Raw genomic sequence first — 13198 nt, 5'->3', positions numbered from 1 at the left:
TTAACTTTCATGTTTCATTTCTCTCTCCACAGCACACACACTTTTTTGTTCTTGTTGGTTTGCTGAGGTATTTTAAAGCAAATATCACACTTCATATTATATCATTTAACCTGTGTGAGTCAAGGCTGCCAGTTCCTAACATTCATTGGTCAGTACCCCAAGGAAGCCAGATTTCAGGCTAGCTTACCATTCTGCACTTTCTCTTCCTCATTGATTTTGGCCTTTGAAGGTTTCTTTCACCTTCTTGTGAGTTCAGTTATTTGGCATTTGGGGAATTATGGGAGGACTTTTAGACTATTTAGTCTGCCATACTTGCTGGAGACATAATATTATTATTTGTTTAAATAGTCCCCAATTACTGTCATTTAATTTGTTTCAATCTTTTCACTATTATGAAAAAATAGGGACTATACCCATATAAACATCTTTGTGCACCTATGTATTTGCTTAGTATAAATTTCTTTTAGGTGAAGTTGTAGGATCAGGGTATGCCCATTTTGAATGTTTTTTGATTGCTCTTATCAAATTGTCTACCAGTAGTAGACCATTTATGCTTTCACCAGCAGTGTATGAGAGTTTCTATCACCACCCCAACCAACCTACATAGGTTATTACCATTCTTTCCAGACTTGGCCAATCTAATGTTTAAAAATGGTATATTTCATTCTAATTTCTTCTTAAAATTATTAATAGAGTTAGCACTTTTTCTGGCTTTTTAAAAATCATTTGTGCCCATACTTGTCCCTTTTCTAATTTTTCAGGACCATTTAGTCTTATGAATTTTTATCTTTGACTGTCATACGATAGGAATAACATGGCTTCCAACAATCCAAAGCAATAGTTTAGCCTGGTCTTTTAGAGATACATAAAAAATATTTACAAATGAATTCTGATGTCTAGGTTTCTGTTTATAGAAAGGGAGGAATTAAGTGGGCTATAGACAAAAGGTGGTTGAATGTGTGTTTCTAATTGTTAGAGCTGGTTAATGGGTACATGGAAGTTCATTATGCTGTTCTTTTTATTTTGTGTCTCTTTGAAGTTTTCCATAACAAAAAGTTTGTTTTTTAAGTTGACTAAGAGCTCCAGTAGACATCTTTGGTTTCTATTTTTATGACCAGCAAAAAACAATAATAAATGTTAAATATGTTTCTCTAAACTCAGTGTAATTAAACTTTAACTTTTAAATTAATGCTTTTTTAATTTTAAATTTGTATCAGCTGGAATACTGTTTAATGCTTATTGACTTAAATGGTCTTGTTTATTTTCTACTAATCATGTTTTTTAAAAATTTGTTTTTAAAGAATCCCATAGGAAGATTAAATTTGGCCAATTGTACCAGTCGGCAGATAGAACCCGCCAACAGAGAATTTTGTGCAAGACGCAACACTTTTGAATTAATTACTGCCCGACCACAAAGAGAAGATGACCGAGAGACTCTGGTCAGCCAATGCAGGGACACACTCTGTGTCACCAAGTATGTATTGGGCTATAAATATTTCTATCAACTAAGTGATTGCCCGCTATGTTCTTACCGCTGTAAGAAATATCAGCGATGATCCTTGTCTTTGAAGAGGGTACAGTCTTAATGAGGAAACAAAACACACACACATCAGTAAGAGAGTAAGCTAATAATTAAATCAATATAGTTAAGGAAAATACAGCATTCAAGTTATATCTTAGCTTATCATGTTTTCTAGTATACTCACAGTATAGCCATTTTCAGGACAGTTACCTAATATTCTTTGGGCTGAGTTTGAAGATTTCATGTGTAATTGAGAAGTCAAGTATTTTTTAAAGCGATTTGACACATCCCTTCCTGTCTATTCCCCAAATACCCTCGATTAACCTGCTGACTTACAAAACAATTTACTCTGGAAATTTCTGGTTGGAGATTAACAGAATAAACTACTGGGACTGTCACTTTTCGTTAACCCTAATCTTAAGTATAAGATGCAAAAGCTTATTGCTAAGAGTGTAAGGTTCTTTTGCTTGGATGCCCAAGAGAAGCTTGCAGACCAACTTCAATGTACAAAATTATGATTAGGGACAAAAGTTAGAATTTGACAGAATCTCTGTTAATCAGACTGTTGCTGGATATTGCAGACAGGGAGATGGGTAGAACTGGCTCCATGAGTTTCCAATGTGGAAATATCAGAAAGGTCAGCCAAGAGACACTCTATTAAAATAGAACAAAGTTGCCCAGATACCGCCAGTTGGTTTTAAAACAGAGAAAGAGGGGACGCGTTCTTTGGAAATTCTTGATGTCTAGATTACTTTCAGATTAATTTAGTTGAGCTCATCCACTCCTTTCCTTCGGGCGCCTTCTGTGCAGCAGTGACATCAGACAGGACAGGAGAGGCAAATTGGATTTATAGTCACTTTCTTTAGTAGCTACCCTGTTCATGGCCACAGTCAGTGAGGGAACCAACCAAAATTCAGTCCCCAAGTACTTCCTGACCACAGTGGCCCTTTTTAAACAGTACTCACATTTTTCATATAGTCTTATCTTTTACTTGTTACATAAACCCTCCCAGACCTCGACCTTCTCCTGCGGTAGAAATAGTTATATCACATATTGCTCTAATTACTCTGTAGTTCGCTTGCATGCAGTTTTTCTTATTATAACATTATTGTAATTTGAGTGGACACTTTATCCAAGCATTTGAGAGAGGCCCATGCTCAGCTCAGTCTTGGCTGAGTTTTTAGCTTTGCTTGGTGGCTTCTTAAAACTTATTTCACTTTTTGATCATATATTTTGCAGAGTATATACATTTTACAGTTCTGCATTCTCCTTTGTATTATTTATCTGTTTCTCCCCAGGGCCTTTTTGACCTATGCCTTTTATCTAAATTTAATGTATATCATTTTTATCTCTACTAACCAACCTTGCTATCTTTCCCTCCTTCAATACAAAATATTTATCATCTGATAAATATTGCCTACTTTGAAATATAGATTATACATTTGAACTAGAAATGTTTCATCACATGGGGAGCCAGTATTATACAGTTGAACTTTGAAGTCAACAGATCTATGTTTAAATCCTGACTCAGTGACTCACCAAATGTGACCATGGCAAGTTACTTAACTTTGCTAGCCCTCTGAAATCTCCTGTGTCAGAGGAGAAGAATAAACTCCACAGAATGACAGTAGAGGTTAATGAGTAGACACACTTAGCATGGTGTCACGCACATGGAATGAGCTCAATGAATGGTCACTATCATTACTGTAAGTATTGTGTTCTCTCCATTGACCAATAGATGATCAACTCACTGCTTATTCACACTTATACCATTTCTAGTACCAATGGGGAGAAATTATAAAGATGGAGAATGAGTACAATACAACATACTTCTAACACCCGGCTGTCCTCTAGAAGAATGGTCTGGCTTGTGAATTAGGGAATTCCCCTTTCCCCCCATCCTCGCCTGCCACATCAACTGGATATTCAACTTGCAGCTAAATATGGATACAAAGAAGAGATTCTGATATGAACAAAGAGATCAGGATAGACAAAGTCTTAGGATCTTCAGATCATTTACTGTAAATACTGTGCTCTACTAATACAGTGGGACAAGAATAATGGGAGACAGTACAAAATAGTATCTATAAGGCCAGGTGAAGGTTCATGAGTCTGTGATTCCAGCTCTTGGGGACCCTGAGTCTGAGGGATCTGGGGGGGCTCCCATATTCAGGCCAGTGGTGTGCTTGCTCTTCTAGGAAGTGACCCATGCTCAGTGGCTGTCCTGCACCACCAAATTGCCCAGTCAGACCAACTATACACGATTAGTTACTGCCTTTGGTGTGAAACTCCATCATTTCCCAAATGTAATCAGTGTGAGTTATGGTTCAGCTAACCAACCTGCAAGATGTTTCTCTTTTGTTGTAATTGGAGAAGCACTTTACTATGGGTCTCTTGATTTAGCATCCATTAAAACAGGGGTCCCCAAGCCCCGGTCTGCGGCCTGTTAGGAACCAGACCGCACAGCACGAGGTGAGCGGCGGGTGACCGAGCGAAGCGCCCTCTGCCGCTCCCCATCGCTCGCATTACCGCCTGAACCACGCCCCTGCCGGCCGTGGAAAAATTGTCTTCCATGAAACCGGTCCCTGGTGCCAAAAAGATTGGGGACCGCTGCATTAAAAAGTGGTAAAGAGTTACTCCTTTTACTATTTAGGCTCCGCCCCCCCATCCCGCCCCAGCAAGAGTACTTGGAGATATGGAATGGGGGAAAGGATCCTGATCTTTTTGTTTGTTCATGTAGGAACTGGCTGTCTGCAGATACCAAGGAAGAGCGGGATCTCTGGATGCAAAAACTCAATCAAGTTCTTGTCGATATTCGCCTCTGGCAACCTGATGCTTGCTATAAACCTATTGGAAAGCCTTAAACTGTGGGACATTTCCAAGTCATATAGAGGTTTTCTGACTTAGGTCATAAATGTTTCTTAAGAGCATCAGTTTTGCTGGTTGCATTTTATGCTTTAAATACAAAAGGGTATGTGCCAATATTCATTCACTACATATTATGCAGTATTTATATCTTTTGTATGCAAAACTTCACCCGATTTATCTTCTGTTATTCATAAATGATTGGAAGAAAAAATGTATTATAGTTGATTTTGCTAAATTTTAATTTAAAAGCCCCATTTTCCTAGAAATCTAATTATTCAATTATTCATGTTAAAATATTTTTTTTTAAGTAAGGAATTTTGAGTTGTCTTCCTGGAGCTGTGGGTCTCAAAGTAGAAAGGTCTTCCAGGGTTGGAGACAGAAACCTCACACTTGATCATTCTTTCTCTAGCCTCAGTACTTTTTTCTAAAGGTTGTGGTCATTTATTGATCATGATATATCTTGTTACTAGAGTACTGAAAAAAAAATCTAAGGCACCTTGCAGAAACATTTTTAGTAATGGAGGTAAGAACTTTTTCAAAATAGCAAATGTTTATTAGTCTGAAGCTTAAGGCTGCCTTCAAATAAGAGATGTGGGCATAGGGGATATTATTGTGTGAGATTTGGGGGTTAAATGTTTTATTTAGAAGACTTAATAATCACATGGTTTACATTTACTCAGTTACTATAAATGCTGTGTGGTGCACATTTTCATGGAATACAGGCTTTTAAAAATAACTATTTTTGCTCTATAGCTTACAGACTCCTCAGATATACTTGTCAAATTAGTTCTTTCTGTTCCTGTAACAAGAACAAATGTAAATTGAAGAATCTTTATATAAGAAAAGTAAACGTTACCAAGCTACTATGACTAATACTTTGCTTGCCTAAGTTCTTGTCTTTTTTCTTTTTCACATCAGTGTATGACAGTGTCTAGACACCCATTATGAAAATCACTTGAGAAACTGTTAAGTCATGTATTACCTTTAAAAGCCTAATGCCTTTTTTTAAATTATAAAATATTGTAAATGTAAAGCATGGTCTCAACTTTAAATACACTATCACTTTCTTTGAATTGTTAGTTATTGATGGCCTCATTTATAAACACTAAATTCTGTCACCTCCTGTCATTTTATTTTTTATTCATTTAAATGTGTTTTTTCTTACATGTATTATAAAAATATATTTTATGCTCTCCTACCTAAATAAATACTTGCAAATGGCTTAAGGAGTCAGCTATTTAATAAATATTATTAAAATGTGCCGTGCAGCTGTCCTGCATCGTAGGCTGCAGGCTTCTTGAGGGGATTGTACTGACTTGGTGAGGGTATTTCATTCATCTTTTTACCTCTAGCCCAGTGCTCAGCCCATTGTGTGTTCTTAGAGTCACTGTTGAATCAGGAGGTGGATGAAGGGTCCATTTCTGAGGCATTTCAATAGAATATGGTACTCGGACGCACATTCGAGAAGATGGAGGATGATTCCCAAGTGCTTAGCAGAGACTGAGTAGATAAGTAACATCACCAGCCAAAACAGGGTATAGGTTTGGTAGGATTGATGACAGGGCCCCTTTTATTTGTAGATTTGTTTTTATTTTTTTAATTTCTTTTTTAATAAATAAATTTATTTATTTGTGGCTGCGTTGTTGTGCGTAGGTTTTCTCTAGTTGCAGTGAGTGGGAGCTACTCTTTGTTGCGGTGCATGGGCTTCTCGTTGTGGTGGCTTCTCTTGTTGCGGAGCACGGGCTCTAGGCGCATGGGCTTCAGTAGTTGTAGCGCGCGGGTTTCAGTAGTTGTGGCTCGCGGGCTCTAGAGCGCAGGCTCAGTAGTTGTGGCGCACGGGCCTAGTTGCCCCGCGGCTTGTGGGATCTTCCTGGACCAGGGCTCGAACCCGTGTGCCCTGAATTGGCAGGCGGATTCTTAACCACTGCATCACCAGGGAAGCCCTTGTGTTTATTTTTGAATAGGCATTATATGTCATTATACAAAATTCAAAAGACACAAAGAAGTTAAGGTGAAAAGTATGTCTTTTCCTCTTGTCACAGCCACTTTTGCCAATTTTGCCGTGTCCTGCTAGAGAGATTCTGTGCATATTACAGCAACATATTTCTATTCTTTTGTTCAGTAAATATATTTCACACATACTCGTTGTTGTAAGTGAAAGAAAAAGGCATAACAGTATTCCTTAGCAAACATTATATCTTAGTATATGTATAGAGGGTATATAAAGTTCAGTTTTAGAAGAAATTTAAGGTGATTGTGGAACATACGTTAGAAATACCTCATAAAAGGGAGCCCTCTTGCACTGTTGGTGGGAATGTAAATTGATACAGCCACTATGGAGGACAGTATGGAGGTTCCTTAAAAAGTAAAACTAGAACTACCATATGACCCAGCAATCCCACTACTGGGCATATACCCTGAGAAAACCGTAATTCAAAAAGACACATGCGCCCCAATGTTCATTGCAGCACTAGTTACAATAGCCAGGTCACAGAAGCAACCTAAATGTCCATTAACAGGAATGGATAAAGAAGATGTGGTACATATATACAATGGAATATTAGCCATAAAAAGGAATGAAATTATGCCATTTGCAGAGACATGGATGGACCTAGAGATTGTCATACAGAGTGAAGTAAGTCAGAGAAAAACAAATATATAATGTTGCTTATGTGTGGAATCTAGAAAAATGATACAGATGCACTTATTTGCAAAGCAGAAATAGAGACACAGGTGTAGAGAACAAACGTATGGATACCAAGGGGGGAAGGGGGAGTGGGATGAGTTGGGAGATTGGGATTGACATATATACACTACTATGTATAATATAGATAGCTAATGAGAATCTACTGTATATCAGGGGGAACTCTACTCAGTGCTCTGTGGTGACCTAAATGGGAAGGAAATCCAAAAAAGAGGGGATATATGTATACGTATAGCTGATTCACTTTGCTGTACAGCAGAAACTAATGCAACATTGTAAAGCAACTATACTCCAATAAAAATTAATTTTAAAAAAAAGAAAGAAATACTTCATAAACCGTGGGAAATACTGCTCTGAAAATTTCAGTGTTATGTGCCTAGGGGGATTGTTGAAACCATTAGAGTCGATAAGATCATCCAGGGAGTATGATGGTGGAAAGAGAAGCAAGAGCAAAAAGAACATGATCTTTAGGGGAAAAGTGAAAAAGGAGTAGCTGATGATTATCTTCTATGAAAGAAATACAAGAGTGCTGTCTGCCGAGACCAAAAAAGGCTCTTAAGATTTGACGACAAAATCAAAAAGTGGGTTAAAGAAAACAACTGAAATTCAAAATGGTCAATTCGATAAAATGGTTCAGATGAAAAATCAGGTTACACAGAGGAAAAGAATGACAGATTTGACTGCATAAAAAATTTCCTGGGCTTACCTGGTGGTGCAGTGGTTGAGAGTCCGCCTGCCGATGCAGGGGACACGGGTTCGTGCCCCGGTCCGGGAAGATCCCACATGCCGCGGAGCGGCTGGGCCCGTGAGCCATGGCCGCTGAGCCTGCGCGTCCGGAGCCTGTGCTCCGCAACGGGAGAGGCCACAACAGTGAGAGGCCCGCGTACCGCAAGAAAAAAAAAAAAAAATTTCCTTCCTGACAAATTTAAACAAAGTTTAAGCAAAGTTAAAATATAAGCCCCAGACTAGGAGAAAATATTCACAACAGGTTTAATAATCAAAGAATTAATACACAAAATATATAAAGAGCTCCTTTGGCTGGCTATCATCGTTTAAGCATTTACTATGTACCAGATTATATTCTTGGTGTTTTGCATGCGTTATCTCATAATCTTCACATGACCTTATGGTATGGGCATTCAATGAGGAAACTAGAACTTAGGTAACTTTTCTAAGGCAATATGCCTGTTAGCAAGTGGCAAATCAGCATTTGAACCTAGAATCTACATACTTTATCATTATAGTATGATGTTTCTCAAATTACTAAGAGTAAGAAAATTTAACCTAAGAAAGAGGGGCAAATAATACTAGTAGAAAATGCACACACACACACACACACACACACACACACACACACACGCATATCCGAAGAACCAACAAATGAAAAAATGATATTAATAAACAAAAATACGAATTTAAAAGGCAGTGGGTTATTGGCCCTTGAATTGTTGGAACTAGTCAGTGTTGCTGAGAAACCCATACCCTTGGTGAGAATAGAAACTGCTACAGCCTTCTTGGATGGTAACTTGGTAACCTCCAGTAATCTCTGAGCTAATACACAGTATCAGACTGTCGCATCAGACTTGCATGTGTCAGAGGTTTTATCCATATAGAGCTTTACTCATAATTTCAAGAACACAAGTGATCAAGGCACTGGCTAAGCAGGAAGTCTACAAAATCCTGCATACCTCCTGGGTCTTTCATTCCTACTTGGGACAAGTAACAGATAAGATCTCACATGATGTTTGTGGGACATCTCACACAGCAGGGAGCCTGGAGGTAAGGCAACGTTACCATTTTGTACCCTATATAGTTATACAGCTTGTGTGACTTTCTCAGGAGCCTTGCCTCACGAATCCATAAATTCTAACTTTATTTACCATAAACAATTCTTCACCAGCCATATCCTACTAAGAGCATTCCATAGATAAGAGATCTCCTAGCAAATATCATTAGTCTATTAGCCAGGAGGTCAAGTTTTCAGCACATTTACAAGGAGTTTATGTGTCACCTGCCTTCCTTCCTCAGAATAAAAGGCCAGGTACTTTAACTCCTTCTTCCCCACTCTCCTCAGATGAACTTTGAGGTGAGCAAAGTTACATAGAAGGCTGACCATTATGATACTGTTTTTAAGGGGAAAAATAGAGATAACCTGAAAGTCCATCAACAGGAAAGAAAATTGGAAGTAATCTCAAGCCCATTAATAGGAAATCATGGCGCACCCTTTCTACAACACACCATGCAATGTTAAAGAAAAGGGATCCATATACGTATAACTTTTCAGAACAACTCATGGGAAAGAGGGATATGCCGTGCAACATGAAACTATATATGTAACAGACCTGTGTATAAATACCTAGATGAAAGTGTGGAAGGAGCCACACCAAATTTTATATGGGAAAGTGTAATGGAAAGGTTGGGAGTAGTACTGGGTGGAGAAATGCTTTGACTTTTGACTCTATTTCTAGAATATTTGATATGTTTACAATGAAAATATTTTCATTTTGCTTGTGTTCGTGCACTTATGAACACTTTAACATTTAAAATTGGAATGTAACTTTGAGTGAGTGGTAGACTGAATAGAGACTACAGGTTGTTGGATTGAGACGGGAAAGGCGCAATGGGACAATAGTTCGGTGGGGAAATATTGAGGCAGGATATTTGTTACTGCTCTGATGGGGAAGAGCCAAAGGTGAGGAAGGCCCCGAGGATAGTGGTAAAAAGGAATATAAGAGATGGGGGAGGAGGAATTTGTGGAGCAGGGTGAAGGGTGATAGGACCTAGATGATAGGTGCAGTTTAGACCCCATCCCAGTCAGCATGTTCGTGGGAACTTTGTGAACAAGTATGGTAGAATTGGGGCACCCAAACTATGCAATCATGGAGGACTGGACAGCGATCTGTAGGTTTTACTCCTTATTCATGAAATATGCTGGCTACTGGGAGCCTTGTAGAGGCTGGGGCAACTGCAATGTGGAAAATTGCACAACGGTTTCAAATATGAAGTCAGAGCGTGACCAGCTATAGCAGAGAAGGAGACTCTGCACAGGCCTCTATGGTAGTAATCCCTAAACCCTAACCGTTTATACCCTAAAAAGAGTCTGAACCCTAAAAGACTGTATGACCCCCTCCCATTTGCAGGGACCACCAGCAGGCCCTGCCACTACTTCTAACTCCTTTGTTTTTGTTGAAAGCAGAGATATGAGAGCCACCTGACTTGCAAAAGGATTTGTTATTCTGCCTTGAGAGTCCAAGAAATCTGCTATTTGAATTGTCCCTTTTCTGTTAGTTTGGGAGGTTTTTACGTACCAGGAAAATGACATGGACCCTACTGACACAGTGTGTCTTGTTACAGCTGCTCGAGGGTTGAAGTCCGGGTCCCCAGTTGACCTTTGCATGGATGGTGGTGGGGCCATGTTTTTTTCTGTGGTGTTTGGCTGGGATAGGGTGGTTATTGTCTAAAAGTTTTCTGTCTCGCTAGTCTGCCTCTTTTCTAGTACTTCAGCCAGAAGGAGCTTTTCTTGTTGCCATTGGCCTCTCTGGGTTGCCAGCTTCTCTAGCATCCAGTCCAGAATATATCACACAAAAACCAGAGAACTCACCATCGTGTTGTTCCTTGGGTCTCAAGTTCTCTAGATGGGCTACCTTTTTCTTTCCACCCTTCAGGTCTTCTGGTGTTTGTTTTATATATAATGCCCAGGGCTTTGACTGTACTTAGAAGGAGGAATAGGGAGAAATGCATCTATTGCATCTTGGTCCCACTGATGCAGTTTCTTGTTTTTTTTTTTTTGCAGTATGCGGGCCTCTCACTGTTGTGGTCTCTCCCGTTGCGGAGCACAGGCTCCGGACACGCAGGCTCAGCGGCCATGGCTCACGGGCCTAGCTGCTCCGCGGCATGTGGGATTGTCCCAGACCGGGGCACGAACCCATGTCCCCTGCATCGACAGGCGGACTCTCAACCACTGCGCCACCAGGGAAGCCCCCACTGATGCAGTTTTAACAGTCTGTAATTTCCAGAGTTCTCAAGCACATCTTGTGAAATTTAATTATGTTAATTTAAACGATCCTCTCTATTATGGAATAAATTTTTTCTTTAATTATTTCTATCAAGTCCCCAAAACTGATGAGTTTTTTAAATTGCTTAGGCAATTTTGATAGATTCAACTGACTTTGAGTATCTTTCCATGTGTTTATTGGTCCCATGTATTGCTTCATTTGTGAATTCCATATTTTCGTCATTTGTCCACATTTCAGTTGCCCTTATTATTCGATTTGTGAGCTTATATGTTAGGGAGATTAACGTTCATTTGTACGTGGCTGCGTCTACACTCAGTTCCTTCACTAGCTGAGTATTCTTCAGCTGCAGGTTGAATATGGTACCTTCAGCCACACGGTACCTACCACATAATCTATTGGGAACATTAAATAAGGCAATAACTATTCAGGCCTCAGACCAGTAAAAAGGCCAAGAGTAAATTCCTGAGAAGTAGTAGTGATTGTTTACTGTGGAATTAGATGCCCAAGAAAGTCTGGACAGAGGCAGATATAAATCTGATTGGGCCAGCTGTCTTCCCAACACCAAGATTTCTATTCTTGCCATCTGAAGTTAGAGGTTGCTGGGAATTTAAAAGTGTCTAGAAATCCCCTTGGCAATGAATAGCCCTTTACGGCATTTATTGAAGTTTTGTCACAGAGAAAATAACAGTAATGATATGATTTTAGAATTGCCTCTACTCAATATAACATCTTTTTCTTGTTTTCAAGACTTCCTTGAGAAGTTAAAACAACTTTCACTTCTATAAAAGTGGAAAGTGGACTTAATCTGCTTTCTTCCAAAAGTTAGCTTTTTACGTGAGTGAAGTCATTTAAAAAAATATGTACTTCCCAAAATTCAGAGGTTTGGGTGTAGTATACGATGTTTAACGAAATGGGAGACTCCAGGCCAGAAAGATGAAGACTTAGAGGGTATAGAAAATTTATTCTTATGAGAATACTGTAGATGCTTTGTATTACCTATTATTTTGCTCAGTTCTTAGAAATGTTATGTGCCCCTTGGGACTGATAAACAAGGTCCAGTTTGTTTGACTCCACTTCCCGCAGTGCATTTGAAATAAGCATTGTAGGGAGAGCATCTTCCCATCTTTTGGTTACAGATTGTTGTGGAAATTTTTAATGTAATCTTAAAATAATATGAAGCCCCAAACAATGTATTCTAAATCAAAGCCAATATTGAAGTTGATGAGAAAGTGTTACCATAGCTTTAATCATGGCAGTCAAACGAAAACATTTAGAAATTCAGGAAATCTTATATAAGAAATCTTCTGAGAGTAAAAACCAAAGAAAAAACACAAACTGATCAAATCATTTATCTGCTTTTTGGCTAGTATGTTGAGAAGGGAATAGCATAATGGAAGAACACACCTTGGCACAGAACACCAGGCTAGGGAAGAAAAGAAAGACGTGGGATATACGTTCCTTTTCTACAACCTAATTCTATGCTTAATTTTTTTCAAACTACTTCATTACTCTGAGCCTCTGGCTTCCTGATTAGTAAAATGAAAACAAAACTCTGAACGTATTGTGATATGAAAATTCTTTATGAAGCTTGGCCTGGGGTGTACAGCTGTGAGTCCCAGTGGAAAGTTATTGCTCCTTAAGTGAGATGATCACACTGAACATGGTGTGTGGTACACAGTTGGTGCTCAATAAATGTTTGCCAAATGAATGTGCATTAAACCAATTAAAATCTATTGCTAATTTGCATATAATCTGGCATAAATAACACTCATGTATCTTGCCTATAATATTAGCAGGTAGCACCAGGAGATCTCTAAGGGTCTTTACATAGAATTCTAGTGTGCCAAGTTTAAAAAATGTATTTTAGCAGTGGCCTAGAGTTCCTTTGGGGTAGCAAAGGAACTCTTGCTACCCCAAAGGAACTCCTTGTTTTGGAAAATGCCTTGAAAGGTGTGGCGGAGACTGTAGTGACCCCGTCTTTCTGTAGTGATAGAGCTCAAAGCATGGCATGTAGCTGCTCAGAATAAAGACTACATTTCACAGCCTCCCCTGCAGGTCATAGTGACCATGGGACTGAGTTCTGGCAAA

General features: G+C 39.0%; 1 protein-coding gene across 3 annotated transcripts in view; it reads left to right on the top strand.

Moving 5' to 3' along the window:
- Positions 1–4501, top strand: part of ANLN (anillin, actin binding protein) — a gene marked incomplete at its 5' end in the record, with an annotated part of 53794 nt that extends 49293 nt beyond the window's left edge. For all 3 annotated transcript variants that reach the window (XM_082661443.1, XM_082661442.1, XM_082661441.1), the window contains 2 exons: positions 1302–1474; positions 4263–4501. In XM_082661443.1, the coding sequence (XP_082517569.1) occupies positions 1302–1474; positions 4263–4386 (297 nt within the window). In that variant the 3' untranslated portion in view covers positions 4387–4501. The remainder of the gene's footprint in view (positions 1–1301; positions 1475–4262) is intronic.
- Between the last annotated feature and the right edge of the window lie 8697 nt (positions 4502–13198).

The sequence above is a fragment of the Grampus griseus genome, assembly GCF_964374135.1.
Source record: "Grampus griseus genome assembly, chromosome: 9".
Lineage (NCBI taxonomy): Eukaryota > Metazoa > Chordata > Mammalia > Artiodactyla > Delphinidae > Grampus > Grampus griseus.
Note: the sequence above shows the minus strand (reverse complement) of the source record. Positions and strands in the feature narration are given on the sequence as shown.